This window comes from Gymnoscopelus microlampas, assembly GCF_963454915.1.
Source record: "Gymnoscopelus microlampas genome assembly, chromosome: 5".
NCBI classification, from domain to species: Eukaryota; Metazoa; Chordata; class Actinopteri; order Myctophiformes; family Myctophidae; genus Gymnoscopelus; species Gymnoscopelus microlampas.
Genome location: NC_139942.1, coordinates 41,205,566 through 41,222,192, shown reverse-complemented (window position 1 = coordinate 41,222,192; position 16,627 = coordinate 41,205,566). Strand labels below are relative to the sequence as shown.

General features: G+C 41.4%; 1 protein-coding gene across 2 annotated transcripts; it reads left to right on the top strand.

Moving 5' to 3' along the window:
* Window positions 1–845: 845 nt before the first annotated feature.
* slc7a8b (solute carrier family 7 member 8b) lies at window positions 846–16,496 on the top strand. Of its 2 annotated transcripts, none has more exons than XM_084058683.1 (12): window positions 846–972; window positions 2,292–2,494; window positions 4,619–4,823; window positions 5,548–5,699; window positions 6,590–6,715; window positions 8,954–9,107; window positions 10,377–10,500; window positions 11,030–11,133; window positions 12,873–12,969; window positions 13,094–13,243; window positions 14,563–14,740; window positions 15,535–16,496. In XM_084058683.1, exons 2-12 carry the CDS (start codon window positions 2,374–2,376, stop codon window positions 15,654–15,656), a joined length of 1,533 nt encoding a protein of 510 aa, XP_083914809.1. In that variant the 5' UTR covers window positions 846–972; window positions 2,292–2,373; the 3' UTR covers window positions 15,657–16,496. The 2 variants fall into 2 exon arrangements, with proteins under 2 accessions (XP_083914809.1, XP_083914808.1); XM_084058682.1 differs by having other exon boundaries at window positions 858–972; window positions 2,289–2,494.
* The last annotated feature ends 131 nt before the right edge of the window (window positions 16,497–16,627 follow it).

The following is a 16,627-nucleotide window of genomic DNA, read 5'->3' as shown; positions in this document are numbered from 1 at the left end:
ATACTGATACTGAATCCTCATCAGTGTGTGGAACTGAAGCATGAGACTTCACCTGATAGAAAGCATGAAGGCAAGTAACTGTACTGTACTGGCTGTACACTAAAGTGTACACTATACAACATTTTAGACAGGAAGTAGAAGAACCACTGCACTGGACCTAGTCTTGTATCACAAGACGGTCATCTGTCATGGCCGTCTTGGATGATCTTCTTCAGAATAATTTTTGCACTTTCTCCCTTTGTGGTCCGTACATCTACATAAACGTTCAGATTTCAAATATAAATTGCTTACCCAATTGTCATGGATGTTACAATTATGTACGACCCCTCAGAAGTACCTGTATATTCCGTATTGTTCAATAAATTGCATTTTAATCCAATTGGTGGCCATTTTCCCGTATGCTTTTAACTACGCGACCTTATTGGTTGGGAGGTGTATTGCACTCTGTTACATTATAACTCTATGAGAAAATGGCCACCAATCGGATTAAAAGGCTCTTTATTGAACACTACAGAACATACGGGTACTTCTATGAAGCCGTACATAATTGTAACATCCGTGGCCATGGGGTTGGCATGTTATATTTGAAATCTGAACGTTTATGTAGATGTACGGACCAAAAAGGGAGAAAGTGCAAACACTATTTTGAAGATCATCCAACTGTCATAAAATATATGACAGTCCTGTATCAAGGCTACACTGGACCAGAATGGCGCTGGACTGGACTCCTTGGTTGGGGGGAGGGGCTTGAGATATGTTGACATTTTTGGGCCCTCTGATTGGTTGAATATAATAAGCTTTCCTATTTCCGAGCGCGGCTGTCAGTCTGGCGTCTTTTGTTATCTTTGTGATCGCAGCCGGTCGGCATGAGAGAGTACGTCTGTCCATCCCATCCCAACATGAAGTCCATCACTTAATACTAGAGATCTATCAAGTTACAATTATTGTGCTCTAGTTGCTGCAAGTGGAGAGGTGAGTGTTTTTAAATTGCTTTAATCGAAAATGTTTTATACATAGTCTTTGTGAGTGGAATATATTATCTCCTAATTGCAAACATGCCAGGTCCGATCTACTTTTGTGGTGGACTTTACAGGTAGAGTGATGATTATGCGTCCCCATTAAAACAAATAAAGTGGTTTTAATTTGCGTGTTTTCTAGCTTTGTCACATTATTTTAAAGTTGTTGCAGTTTGACTATTTGAAATGCCTAAGGGCTGGGTCTGCAGCCCAGCGCGTCGCACTCTGAATTATTAATGCTGGGAGCTGGTTGCCTCTAATTATAGCATCATGATGTAGTAGCTGTACATCAGGAACCATTGCCACAATAACACAGCAATGTATTGTCACATTTTTGTTTTGCTACTTAATTTGTAGGCTACAAACACCAAGGAGAAATACAATTGTGGGAACTGGGAAGCTGGCCGATAAGCCTGTCTTTGCCATCTATATAGCTGTAGTATACAACCCTCGTAGACGTGGGTTGTATACTACTACCATCTAGACATGCATGTGCCCCATTAGATTAGAAAGAATGAATTAGGCATTTACTAAAAACCAAAAGCACATTACACAAATGTGAGTCTCCCTTCATTGGCTTCTATTCGTTTTAGAATTTATTTAAAGATTTATATTGATTACTTTTTTAAGGCAAGGCTCGGTCTAGCCCTTCCTTCATAGACCTTTTAAGATGTTGCCCCCATGAGCAGGAGTGCAGCATGAGATTCTTGGGCAGAGCTCTTCTGGTCATTCCAAAGTCTAGACCAGGGGTTTTCAACCCTTTTCATATAAAGGTCCATTATTTATTCAGCATTTGAGCCACATAGTCATCACCATTTGATGAGATTTAGCCTCTCTGACCCAAAACGTTGAATATTTTGTTGTCATTGGATACAATTTTGTCCACAATTCCATGCTGTATTGATGTGGTACCATAGGAGAGATAACAGGCCAACATTGATCAAAAGAACAATTCTTCTACATTCTCCAATTGTGTAGACTTCTTGTAAATTAAGTAATGCAGATGCAGATGATGAGTGTAAAATGAAACCAAATGGACCTGTAAGGGTCCATTTGGTTTCATTTTACACTCTCAAGAGTTAAAGATCTATAAGGGTCCGTTTGGTTACCAACTCTCCATCATTTAGCTGGGGACCACCTGCAAGAGGACAATGATGATGAGTAGATCAGCCAGGTTAGCAATGATGCTGTGATGTATGTCAATATTGAGGCATAAGACACCGCTTTAACTTGATATAGTAGATTAATAACACCACCTGTCCTGTTGAAAAGTAGTTGTTTGGTGTCCAGGCAACGTGCCACCTGCACTGGTGAGGAACAAAGCAGGACATATCCTCGAGGGGAACGACTGCACAGGATGAGCAAGGGTCCGAGGAAGCGGAGAACCAGTGGCAGCTCACAGGAGTCTGATGATGGAGGTTCTGGGGTCGCTCTGAAAAAGGAAATTGGCCTGCTTAGTGCCTGTGGAATTATAGTTGGTAAGTCCACCTATTTGTTCCTTTTTCTGTACATCTTGCAGTGCTTCAACACCACTGTAGAATCCATCAATCCCCACCCCTTGATATCCCCCCCCTGTCCTAAACCTCTCCTTTATGATGGAGGGCCATGCTCGACGCATGCATTGTGCAAGTTTGCACATTTGATGTGACATTTATGCAGCAAGGGATTTGATATGTAGACACACACGCCCATAACACACATACAGTAGGCTACATAGTACACACACAGGGAAGTCGATAAAAAGTAATCTCACTAATGTTTCCTTGCCAGTGTCATGATTGCAATTTCCATTACCGTCAGCAGCACAGCTGTCTGTCTGAGAACTAGAGCTGCACTGTGAGAAAGCAGACATGTTCTATCAACATTTGACCAATATCCTTTTCTCCCCACTGTCCTGGACATTGATTGTCAATTGGGGCGGGTGGATGGAGGGAATGTAAATTCATCCTCCTCTACCTGTATTTGCACATGCTACATCAGTTTTGAGTCCACCAGTGGAATAACCTTCATGCTGCCCATGATGCGTATTATTTCTTCTAATTCACTGACAAAATCTTGTTTTTTGAGTTATTGCACTGTGCAGTCCACATTAATTTGTACTCATTGGTGCTCATGGTTTACTTTAGTCAAATCCACTGGGCACTGGTTCTCAACGTTGGGTCCGGAGAGGCGGAGACCCCTGGGGGCAAAATGAGAAACAGTTTAATTTCACTGTTATTTCACCAGCTAGAAGTTAGCCCAATGAGAGAATGTATAAGAATGACTATTCAGATCTTTCACTCTTCTCACTTACAGTATAGACAGTTGATCTAACAACAAAACATCTTCTTTTATTGGGGTCAGCAGCCTAATGCCTATCATTTTGGGGGTCCTTCACATGAAATTGTTTGAGAACCACTGCTATAGGGCACTGGTTCTCAGCGAGGGGTCCTTGAATGGGTTTTGTGGCTCACAAGTTAAATGATGATGAAAAACACTGAGGGTTTTATATTGTAGATTGAGGTCCAATTCAATTGGGTCCAGGGCCTAGTTCCTTGAAATTAGAGGTCAGCCTCTGACCTAATGTTGCTGTACTGATGGTAATCCAACAGTAAAACGTGACTGTCACCAGCCTTCTCTGATCCTGTCCACAAATGACCTGCAGTGGCCGACGTTGACCCTTGCAACTTATGAAAGGCTTGTCATACCACACACACGCACTCTTTTACCCCACAAATCTGAAATGTTTTGGTGTGCTACTGGCGCCTTTCTAACTGTGTGTAGTCTGGGTAGAGAGACAAAAGATTTTTCCAGTGTTGGAATCGAGAAGAGCAACAACTCCCCAAACAGTATTAGCAGGGAGTTCGTTTTTAGTTTGAACGTGTAATTGGTCCCTAGACAGGAAGCCAGGCCTCTAGCGATAGGACATGGTGGCTTTCCGCTAACGTCCTCTCTCTGCTTTACACTCTGTTTTGTTGCACTATCAGAGTTAAATGAACACCTGTGTACACAGTAATACAGGTATGTACAGTATTACTAACCTGCTCTTCTCTCTCAGTTCACAAGCCTGCAATGTCTGTAATGCTGGCCGTCCTGTTCTGGACTGCAACCACAGCTCTTATCTGTTTTCCTTTACACATGATAAGATTTCATTTACAGTCATATTTTGAATTGATGTTGCACTACTGTTTTATATTCTTACTGTGCAATTTACATTATTATTCTGCTGACTTGGAGCTGCACTTTAACTATTATTAATGGATTTTGTATTTATTCCTTGATCAGTGGTTCTCAAACTTTTTAATTTCAAGGACCACCTTAACTCTGAGAGTGTGCAAATGTTTTGTACATGCTCTGAGCATGTACAATCATTTATACATGCTCAGAGTTACAGACCTGTAGGGGTCCATTTGGAACCCCCTCAATGAACCCTGAGTGTCCCTGGACCCCACTTTGAGAACCACTGTCCTAGATTGTTTTAAATTACACGATTGTATTGGATCGGTACTCTGTATCTACTGATTTTCAAGTTATGGGAATCGGTATCACGAGGGAGAAAATGGTATCGGTACATCTCCATTTACAATCTTTCTGTCTCTGTGTTGTTCTGCCCTCTCCCACAGGCAACATCATTGGCTCGGGGATCTTTGTGAGTCCTAAGGGAGTCCTAGAGAATGCCAGCTCAGTGGGCTTGGCCCTCATTGTGTGGGCTTCAACGGGAGTGATCACAGCCATCGGAGCTCTCTGCTATGCAGAGTTGGGTGTGACCATCCCAAAGTCTGGTGGGGACTACTCTTATGTCAAGGACATCTTTGGAGGACTCGCTGGGTGAGAGGAAAAATGACCAGTATCAATGAGAAGTGTGTCAACGGCATTGACCATATTCACGCGGCAGACATTTTGCTCCCACGCTGTGGGGGTGGACGGTCGGTTAGGTTTTCCCACGCCCTGTGCAAGACATAGAATAAAAATGGCCGCCGTGTGGCTATGGTCAATACAGTAGCGTTGCGTGTGTGTTTGAAGACGTACAGTATCAGTCACCCAATCAACAAACTAACTGCGCATTCTTATTTTAAGTCATTGTCCCACACTGTATAATTGAGTATAATGTCACTAATGTATGTACATAAGGACTGCTTCAGAAATTCTAGTACAGCAGTTGAACCAACTGAAAGCCTGTCATAACCATTGACACTACAGTACTGTCGTGTGCGCGTGCGTGTGTGTGCGTGTGTGCGTGCGTGTGTGTGTGTGTGTGTGTGCGTGTGTGTACCCTTGTTGTATAGCATTTGCATCCCTAATTATTTTCCAGGATGTCATTGACCCAGTTCTGTTAATTGTGTTTGCGCTCTTCTGCTTCACAACAATGCATCAGTGCACATTATAACGTAATGAAGAATTATAATGCAGTCTGTATGCTAATTTGCTCATTAGTTCCTCTGTTCTCCCACTACATTTTGCTATGAGGGCTCATATTCTGCTCACACGCTGCGTGTGTGTCATAAGTACATTGCCATGTCCCATTACCCTCCTGTCTGCCATGTCCCCCCAGGTTCCTGCGTCTGTGGATTGCTGTTCTAGTGATTTACCCCACCAACCAGGCGGTGATTGCACTCACCTTTGCAAACTATGTCCTGCAGCCCCTCTTCCCATCCTGCATCCCTCCAGAAAATGCACTTCGCCTTTTGGCCGCCGTCTGTCTACGTAAGTGCCCCAGCAAATGTGCTCCATGTAAAGATGGTATAATAGGGCAATACTACTGTAAGTGCTTTTCGTATACACTTGCACTTTTTTCAATTATTCAGTGGAAATTTGGTTTATTGGTAAAATTCACAAACTGTCTGCTCTTTGCAAACAAATCCAACAATTACACTTTCAATGGCTACTGTAGGCTCAAAATTATTCTGCCCTTTCATGACAAGCATCTGTAGTACTTAGTAGAACACCCTTTTGCTATTATGACCTGCTTCTGGCAGCGTTCCTGAGGAATCTTAGCCCATTCCTCATGTGCAATGGCTTTCCAGTTCACTAATATTCTTGGGTTTGCGTATTACAACCTCCTCCTTCAAATCCCACCAGAGATTTTCTATATGGGGTTCCAGTCAGGAGATTGTGACGGCCACACTGGAATCTTCCAGGTCTTCCTGTGAAACCAAGCCTCAAGAGTTGGAAGCATAGTTAGTTAAAAGTTAAAGGCCTGGAACGCTGGCGTAGCGGTCCAGGCACCCAGGCTCAATTTAGCCTGACATCGTGTCGCGGGTTCGACTCCCGATCCCGACGGTCTTTACTATATACTGTATGTCACTCCCCTTCTCTTTCCCCATTTCCTGTCAGCCTACTGTCCTGTCAAATAAAGGCTCCCTCCTGTTTTCGCTCTACAGTAAATGTCTTCACTGGAAATAGCCAATCTACAAGCTCGCAACCTGTCGTGTTGTGAGCTTGTAGATCCCCAGAATAGGCACGATAGTTTTCAAGTGGTTAAATAGCTGAAATGTAGAACCCTGTAGCACACAACGTTTTTAAATGTCCGTGTATTAGCTTGACAACATATACAGTAATGTAGATGTGGTCATGTATTTTGTGTCCTCTCACAGTGTTGTTGACATGGGTAAACTGCTACAGTGTGCGCTGGGCCACGCGGGTTCAAGATGTCTTCACTGCCGGCAAGCTGCTAGCCCTGGGTCTCATCATAGTCATGGGAATTGTCCAGATATGCAAAGGTGAGTAGGTTAGATGACTTGTTGTTGTGTCTGGCCTGTTGTCTCCTTTGGGATTCCATAGCCTGTCTCTTTATATGGAATATGTCTTTCTCTCCTACCAAACTCAAGCTGTGTCTCTGTCTCTCGCCCTCTCTATCTAAGGTACAAAATAAATAAAAAGTCTATTGCTTGTATATTAAGTTGTGCTTAATGTGACTACAGAGACCTGTTTTAATAAAGTGCTTTTAAAATTATCTCTCCTTTGTACAGTGTCTGAGGTTGCTACCATTGTTTAGAGTTATTGTGACAAACCTTTCTAGGCTATGTGACTGTTTCAAAAAACATTTTGCCACCTTATTCATGAAGTGTGAACTAAATTTACAATTGGCATTTTAGCAGCATGCATGAATTTAATTTCAGGCCAAGCCAAGTTAGCCTGGAAAACCAGACAAATCTGTCAGTCTGGCCATGCCAGGCTAAAGCCAAGTAGGAAGGTTGGGTTAGGAGAGGAGGCAACAGCAGGGACTGCACTTGTTAACCACTTTCAACATGGTGTCCCTATTTTGCGCATGTTGTTATAGGCAGAAATTGCAATTATACAAGGGCACAGTGTGTTGTGCCTGTAGATATGCAATTTCTGATAGTTCGTCACACGACAAAGGATATAGGGCTTAAATCATGGGTGAACAATATTTTCGAGCACATGATCACTCAATGCTGGCATGATCACCCATTGCCACACAGTGAAAACCAGCATTGATTTTACCTGTTATTCAATGGTTGTATTATATCATAAATAAGTAAGTAAATTGAATAATTTGAATAATAAAACCTACCAAAGAATGAGTCAATAATTTAACATGAAAAATAAAGGTAAGATAAATTCTGACTGTTTGTGGAAAAAAGTTTTATGCATATCAAACAATAATGGTTAATGGCTGTTTTGGATCAACTCAGGTGATCACCTCAACAGGTTATGGTGAGGATGGAACTTGATGGCCTTGAGTGCAGTAAAATACAACAGGAAACTGGTAGTCCTCAATTTAGCTTGCCAATGGCTACACACTTGACCAAGAATCCTCCACTGAGGGGTCAGAGGGTGTTTGTCACCCTTGCGGTAAATTCTCAGTAATTCCAGTCATTTAAAGTTGAGCTCCCCTGCAATCACAAGATGGAATTCCAGAAGGGGGGAAACCCATAAATTGTACTAACGGAGTGCCTCCACTGCAGCTCAAATACGCCGTGCCTGCCACGGGATTTCTGTGATGTCTGTGTGGAAGGCGGATTAGAGTTCTCTCATTGCTCCTCCTCCTACTCATAATCCCCAGCCACTGTACTATACACACACACACACACACACACACACACACACACACACACACACACACACACACACACACACACACACACACACACACACACACACACACACACACACACACACTACACATAGTGGCACTTGGCATGTAACCTAGCTTACCAGGGCCTTGCTCACTCATACATGAAATGCCACCCACTCATTATTAGGTAGTAGCGGGAAATGTATTCCTTATCCTCAGAGTATTTTAATTTTTGATATTTTATTTCAGTTTTTTGTCCATACTGGCTGAGGTATACCGGTACACTGTATGATGGTGCCTATGCAGTTAAAAGCACAATTGTGTATACTCACTGTAATAAAACATATAGTAAATAAAAGCGTTGTTTTTGTGTGTGTGTTTGTTAAACTGCATCATTCAAAAATGTGGGTTATGCGTCAAGTTACATTATATGCAATACTATAACAGAAACATGATGACTGTTATTGCCCTCTGCTGGTCATTGCTGTGTAAGTGAATATCCATAGGTAATGTGAAAGGAACTCCTACCGCAGAGACAAGTCATGCTTGGACTTTTGCCAGTAGGGCCCTTGCACTCTGAAACCCAGCTTGCTAATAATGCTAGTTGATTCTGTCTCCTATAAAAGCTATTGTATGCCAGTAGCACTTAGTTTTAATTTCTTTCAGTGCCTTTCTTTTCTTTTCTTTTCTTTTCTTTTATTGAAAATGGAACCCTTTGGGATTAATCCTATATAAGTAGTTGATGATTTCTTTTTTTTTCTTTAAGGTTTATTTTTGGGCTTTTATGCCTTTGTTTGACAGGACAGTAGGCTGACAGGAAAATTGGGAGAGCGATTGGGAGTGACATGCAGCAAAGGCTACGTCAGCGGGCAGCGGTCCAGGCCTAGTTGATGATTTCTTATGTTTGATTGTTTCCCAGGTCATTATTATTGGCTGGAGCCAGCACATGCCTTTGAAACCTTCCAGGACTACGATGTTGGGCTGATCGCTCTGGCCTTCCTGCAAGGTTCCTTTGCCTACGGAGGCTGGAACTTCCTCAATTATGTCACAGAGGAGCTGGTTGACCCACACAAGTGAGTTGACAAACCCCTACTGTCTTTGTGTTGCTCCCACCTGTTATGCTTGATACTCGTAATCGCGCAACGTTGTCTCTTGCCGAGAAGAGAGCGACAGTATATGGTGCTAACGACCAAATTCATGGAGAAATTGTGATGTAGTGATCTTGATCTGTGGTCAACAGTTTTGAAACTATATTATCCATGGTGTTAGACATTAGTTATTATTTTAGTTTTTTTATCATATGATTTAAAAGAAAGCCAAAGAACATTTTCATAAATGAGGCCTAAGGCTTAAAAGCAAACCCTCATCCCAGGGGTTGAACAAAATCTATAATGTTACATTGTTACCTTATTGCATCACATTCAAGCTCTGCAGTAACGGATATTGTTCACTTAAAGGGGGTGTAAATGATAGGTTTTTGGGAAAAAAACGAATGTGGGGTGTTAAACAATTAAAGCTCTGTTCCCGTAGTAATTGCTGTGTAGAGTGTTTGTTCAGTAAAAGGCGTCTCTGGTCTCTCCAGCTCTTTAGTAAACAGAAAATAAATTTAGGATACCAATTTTATCCAATGAGGAGAGAGAACCCTATAGAGAGCATTTATCAGCTTCAATTTTATAGTGTTCAGTTAAAAGGCAAGACCACTTTGGTAGAGGTTTGTAATTGCTCCATAGATTAGAAATTGATAATTCAAAATATGCTCCTCATTGACTTACATTGTATGCTGAAACTGCTGTGTGTTCGTTTACGTGCTAAAAGAGTGACTTTGAGAGCTGTTTTGGAGTTACCTTTGGAGTTACATCATGGCAAGTTAACAACACAACCCAAACCTCTACCAAAGTGGTTTTGCCCTTTAAGTTCCAATTTTGCACATTTCCACTTCAAATCTCACTTGTTATGCTGTATCCTGTTTGAGTTCTCTCTCCTGATTGGATAAAATTGGTATCCCGACCTGAAAATGTATTTTCTGAGTACTAAAGAGGTGGAGAGACAGGGAGACCCCTGTTATTGAACAAACATAAAGCTATTTAACACTTATTGTAGCAAAAAAAGGAAATCACTTACTAACTCACTCATTTATACAGTTTCCTGTCAAAAAGAACTGAAAATAAATGTATTTTCACGATGCGTGATGCAACACGATGCATCACGTTGATTTCAAAATCGGTTACTGTCGACACCGCCGCGCTGATACATTTGCTTTACGATGCAGCGCAAACGAAAGACGACGATGAAGTCCAACAGATACATTATGTTGTCATGGCAACCATCCTCCCCTCCTACAGGAACCTACCTCGTGCCATCTTCATCTCCATCCCTCTGGTCACGTTTGTCTACGTCTCTGCCAACGTGGCATATGTCACCGCCATGAGTCCCCAGGAGCTGCTGGCCTCCAATGCTGTTGCAGTGGTGAGAACACAAGCAAAGACAGCGGTCGTTTTATTATGTGGCCTGTTTATCATTCGTAGTGTGAATTGCATGTCATCGCTGTCAGGCAGAAACCTAGTGTGTCCAAAACCATTACTTTTCAGGAAATGAGAAAAAAGAACCTGTGTTCCAACAATGTATTTGTTATTATTTAATCACATTTTTTAAATATTTATAAAATATTTATAAAACCCAGACAGACTTTTCCTATTTATTTTTAAATTCCAAAAATAGCAGATCTACAAGCTCACAACATGTTGTGTTGTGAGCTTGTAGATGTGCTACTTGCGTTATTTTTGTGCGATACTGTCATATGGCAAAGTACTATAAAGTAGGGCATTGTTTTATGAAAAAAAGATGTAATATGTAAATACACGGTTTCTGCCTGACAGCTAGAATGTATATGTTAGTTTTTTCATCTAATGTACAAGAAAAATGACCACCATTATGGTCAGTGTTTTTGAAACATTTGCCTTTTATCTTCTCCATCTCCTTAACTCTCTTCTCTCAGACCTTTGGAGAGAAGTTGCTAGGAGTGATGTCATGGATCATGCCCATCTCTGTGGCGCTGTCCACCTTCGGCGGGGTCAATGGCTCCCTCTTCACCTCCTCACGGTCAGTTTGTGAGCCCCCCTCCCCTGCCATTCATCTTATTCTATGTTATAATGGCATTACATTCACCCATTCACACACACATTCACACACCGATCTGAGAGGAAACCATGCAAGGCACCAACCTTTACCAGTTACAATAGGTGTCCTGTGTTTTGCGGAGCCGCGGATCGAACCGGGAAACTTCCGATTTCCCAAGTGGCTGCTTTCCCTCCTCAACCACTGACACCCACTGTTCTCTTTTTCCCCTCTGTTTGTGGCTCCTGAGTGTCACGATCCACCCCTTCTCTGAAGGTGCTTGCACACTGCATGATTTTGGCCATTTTAGGATTGAGAATTACATCACACTGTGCTACTGTATGTGGTAAAGGGAAGAATTGTCATGTCATTATCCTCCTTGTCAGACTGTGTAAGTTGAATTCAATCTACCTGTCATATTGTGTGACGAAACTATGAAGGTTTTACCTCCAGAATACAAAACAAAAAACGGAATGGAAGAAAATTCAGACCCAGTCTTGACTTGGCAGATGAAGACAACAGCGGTTGGCAATTCTCTAAAGGAAATTTGACACAATCACACACACACACTAACCAGGCCTGAGTGAATTGGAAGGTCTTAGACCTTCAAAGAGGACACCAGTTGATCTTAGGTGAGCCGGTAGTTTGTTCCAGAGTGTAGGACCATAGTGGCTAAATACACCTTCACCAAATGTAGATTTTGTTAATAGTCATGTTATAAGACAAAACAATGTAAACTTGTTATTCAGCTTGGTTCACTATCGATGCAAAATGTGGTTTGTATGATCACTGAACCAGCATGCCCTGGCACATAGCATAGTTATTGTCATTTCCCTCGCCATGTGTATCTACTGTACTACAGTATTGCAATACACATGGACCCAAGAATACGACTGCTTTACTAGGCCTATACATTGTGTGGAACTGTATTTTATTCTGGGAAGATGATCCCACTGGAAAAAGATGGCAGGCCTCTCATTACTCGCTCACATTTCACCCACACACAATCTTTTTCCTATATGTTATAAATTCACACTGCCACCCTCCATTGAGCCACTTGTCTTGTGTCTCACACAGTACAGTATGTAATGTGAAACAGCCCTCCCTGGAATGTTTCCACACCTTGCAGAAACATACTGTGTGAACAGTAAAGCCTGATTCATACTTCAGCGACAAAGCGTGACGAATGTTGTTAATGATGATAATAATAATAATAACATATTTTATTTTAACCACTGAAGCCCGATATACTTAGTTGTAAGATGAATGGCTAAAATAGCTGGTCTACAGCCTCAACTCATCGCAATTTGTCCACATACTGACATGCTCAAAATAGGGACGCCAGGGTGAAAGTGGTAAAAGATATGATGTGGCCTTTTTTATGATCTAGGTAGGACAATAGAGTTGGATAGGAAAGGGTTAGAGAGATGAGAAAATAACATGTTCTTGCGATTCACAAGGACCATTTGGTCAGTGCACTGTTAACTGACTGAGCCACCAGGCACCCCAAAATACCTCTTCCTCGAATTAGGGACAGTTGGAGGATTCAGAAATCAAACCCAAAACCTTCTGTTCAGCAGATGTCCACACTATCTGCTAAGCCAAACATGTCACCCCAGACCAGAAAATGTTTTCAACTGAAAATAAAATTTTATTTTTTGACATGTTTATCTGTTTTTCTGTGTATTTGGCGCTCTTTCTCATGCATTTTCTTTCTCTCTCAGGCTGTTCTTTGCTGGCGCAAGGGAGGGCCATCTTCCACGCCTGCTGGCTATGATTCATGTCAAACGCTGCACCCCTATCCCAGCCCTGCTGTTCACTGTGAGTCCTTTGATGTACACACTCAGATACAGTACTGCATGGTGTCCTCAAAATGCCCTCTCTTTTAATCTCCTTATTGGAAGAATCCCTGCCCCACCATGTTAACAGATCTCTTTCTACTCAGGTTATCTCTACACTCCTGATGCTGTGCACCAGCGACATCTACACACTCATCAACTATGTGGGCTTCATCAACTACCTCTTCTATGGGGTCACTGTCGCTGGGCAAATTGTGCTGCGCATCAAAGAGCCTGATTTACCTCGGCCTATCAAGGTAAAGATCAGGCCTCTGTCGGACCAGATCATTGGTTGGGACTTTTGCAGAACCTATTTTGACTTGCTGTAACTCACCAGAAAAATATGACTCATCGTATATATGCAAAACACAAAGCATTACGTGCGCTACATTATGGAAGTCAGTCATAGGTCCCTAGTTGGAAAAGTTTTAAAGAAATTGGCGTACAGGATTATTTTGTTCACAAAGTGCACATGAAAAATTATATTTCTAAAATCTAAACTTTTGAATTTGTAAATGCGGCGTACAGGATTATTTTGTTCACAAAGTGCACATGAAAAATTATATTTCTAAAATCTAAACTTTTGAAGCTTGTAAATGTAGAATAACAGTTTCAAAGGTAACAATATAATACATTAATCACTATCTTAATAACCTACAAACCTCACGTTTTTTTCAACTTTGAAGACAGGATGTAAGATTTGTGGATAGACTCTTATCATAAAGACGGTCAATAGATTCCCTTGAGGAGGACATTAAAAGCATGTTAATCGTGAACATCATGAGCAGCTTTAGATGTTCAATGATGATTGATTCAAACTCGGCACAAGGCTATATTTTATATTACCTGTTCGAATAGTTGGAGTAAATGAAAACCATGTTGGCATCACGAGAAAGCTAAGACTCTCCTGTCCGGTGCACTAACCGTAAAATGTATTTTCACCGACTTCTGACTGATTTACATACAACAGTTCATGACATTCATATAATGTACAGCATCAGAAATCTGGCCTTAGACACTTAAGCGCTATACTCTTATCCTATCCTCTTCGTCATATGACTCTTATCCTATCCTCTTCGTCATATGACAAATAGCTAAAATCGAAGATCTACAAGCTCATAAGGCATGAGCTTGTAGATGTGCTATTTTAGCTATTTTTGAAGAGGGAAGAAATGACAAGAATTTTGAAAATCTTTCGCCTATAATGAATCATATGCCCCAAGATTCATGTGATTAAAAGCAACATTTACGCATTTACCCATTTAGACTTGAGGCCGATTCTAAAAATGCCTTCTTAATCCTACAAATTTGTATTCAAAAATGTAAAACGATATATATGTTGCTATAATTCTGTATATAGCAACAACTACACACAGAGGTGTTCCTGGTTTGAAAGGTTTAACAACGTATCGGTGTTAAGGCAAACCAGGATGATGATTGCACTACTACGTGTTCTGCTATTCCATGTGGGGAAAACGGTTCTGAGAGTGTTTCGGCCACAGAAAATGAAATGTATGTTGTCCTATACTCTGCTGTACCATACAATTGAATTGGTTGTCCATCTCTCTGCCCTCAGGTGAGCCTGATATGGCCTGTGATATACCTGCTGTTCTGGGCCTTCCTGCTGGTCTTCTCGCTATACTCGGAGCCTGTGGTGTGTGGAGTCGGTCTGGCCATCATGATGACAGGCGTCCCCGTCTACTTCCTGGGAGTGTACTGGGAAAACAAGCCACAGTGCTTTGATGCTGCTGTTGGTAAGGAAATGGACAACTTTTTGACTGGAGTTGGATATTTAAGTTTTAAAGTCAATTGGGTTGTCCGTTGTCCCCATAGTATTTAGCCTGGAAACCAGACGAATCTGCCATTGCAAAAAGAAAAATTGCCCTCTGCAGATTTGGTCTGGCACCGCTCAGTTGTGATTGGATTTCACTCCCTACAAAGTAGTGAGGGACCAATCAGAGCCCAGTATGCAAATATGGGGCGGGTTTATCACCAGAGGCATTTTTTTAATTCACCCCCTGGATATGCAGGTTCCACACAGAGATTCCAGACCAGTATCTACGCAGAGATGGTACATGTAGCGTTGACCATTCACACAGCGCTCTTATGTCATACTCTGGACCGCTTACCCTGTTGGTTGACTAGGGTTCATGCCATTTACTCTGATCGTGCACTTTGTAAGTTGTAATTATTATGTTCAATAGAGGAGGCATAGGAAATATGGCCCTGAATGAATGTGCATTCAGCAAGGGTGCATGCAGTTCCTTTGAATGGGGATCATCATAACAATGTATTAACTCTGGACATGGGAATATGTATTCTGTTATTGTCTGTTGTAGAGATTGGCACAAATGCAACTACACAAGAACTGCTTTATTATGTACATCTTAACTGAATGGAGTGTGGATGCACAACTCTTTGCAGTAAAATGCAACAGGAAAACATTTTGAGGCAGAAGGCAACTCTCCACCTAATGCTCAAGGCAGGATTGCGCTTTCAAACATATAATAATAATTCAACCATTCTCTTTTCTTCTTACTCCATGCAGGTAAGATTACCCATCTGTGCCAAAAGTTCTGTTTGGTGGTATACCCAGCCATGGAGCCCCGTGGGACAACAGGAAGTGAGGGAGAGGATGATGATGATGATTCAAAGGCCATAAACAGCTGATTGAACGTGTGCATGATAGCAAACAAGAGACACTCGCTCACACTGTATATGAGGGTTGAAAACCAAGAGAAGACTTCTAGAAAAGAGGGACGGTGAAATGTTCACTGAATGCAAATTGTAAAAAGTCTCACTGAAATATTTGACTTGTCTTAATCCTGAACACCACTGCCTCAGCTCAGAGTAATGCTGCCTAGTATCAGAAGTGTACAATGCAATACCGCTTGTTGTGAACAAACGGAAAACGACCACGTGGCCATTTTTCCCCATGGTTCAAAATAGAATTTCACATTTAATGTCAAATCTTTAATATCGTGTTCACTTATTTTTGTCTATTGTTTGTGCACGTGCACATTTTTTTGTTCAAGGTTTTTTTTATTTTATATTTTCACATACAGGTCAATAACAAAAGGCATACAAAAACAGTGAATGTATGTTACCCCTCCCACCCCCCCAAAGTTCCCGCTCCGAAAGAGCCACAACCCTGGTATCTTATTGTAAGTGCACGTGCACATTAATGTCAAATCTTTAATATTGTGTCCACTTCTTTTTGTCTATTGTTTGTGCACGTGCACATTCTTTATTGTGTGTTCTGTTTCATATTATAACACTGTCATGTTTGTTATTCACAAATGGTTCATTAATTTTAGCCTCTTTGAATTTATCACCTGTAATTTAAGTCAAACGTCATTGGAAATGATACCAAAATGCTTTTGAAATATATATATATGGGAAAAGTCTGGCATCAAGTGTCATCACTGTCATGGTAAGGGGGGTCATTGGCTGTGGATAGTACACACAAGTATTTTCATCTTTTCAACCACACGTTGAATTGAGACTTGTTGGACACGGTCTCTTGTGAAGGATAAATTGCCTAAATTCAATTCAAACTTCATTCCAGACACACAGGGGGTCCATAGAGTACATACAAATCATATACATCACACAAATTATTTACTACCGCTCTCAAATCT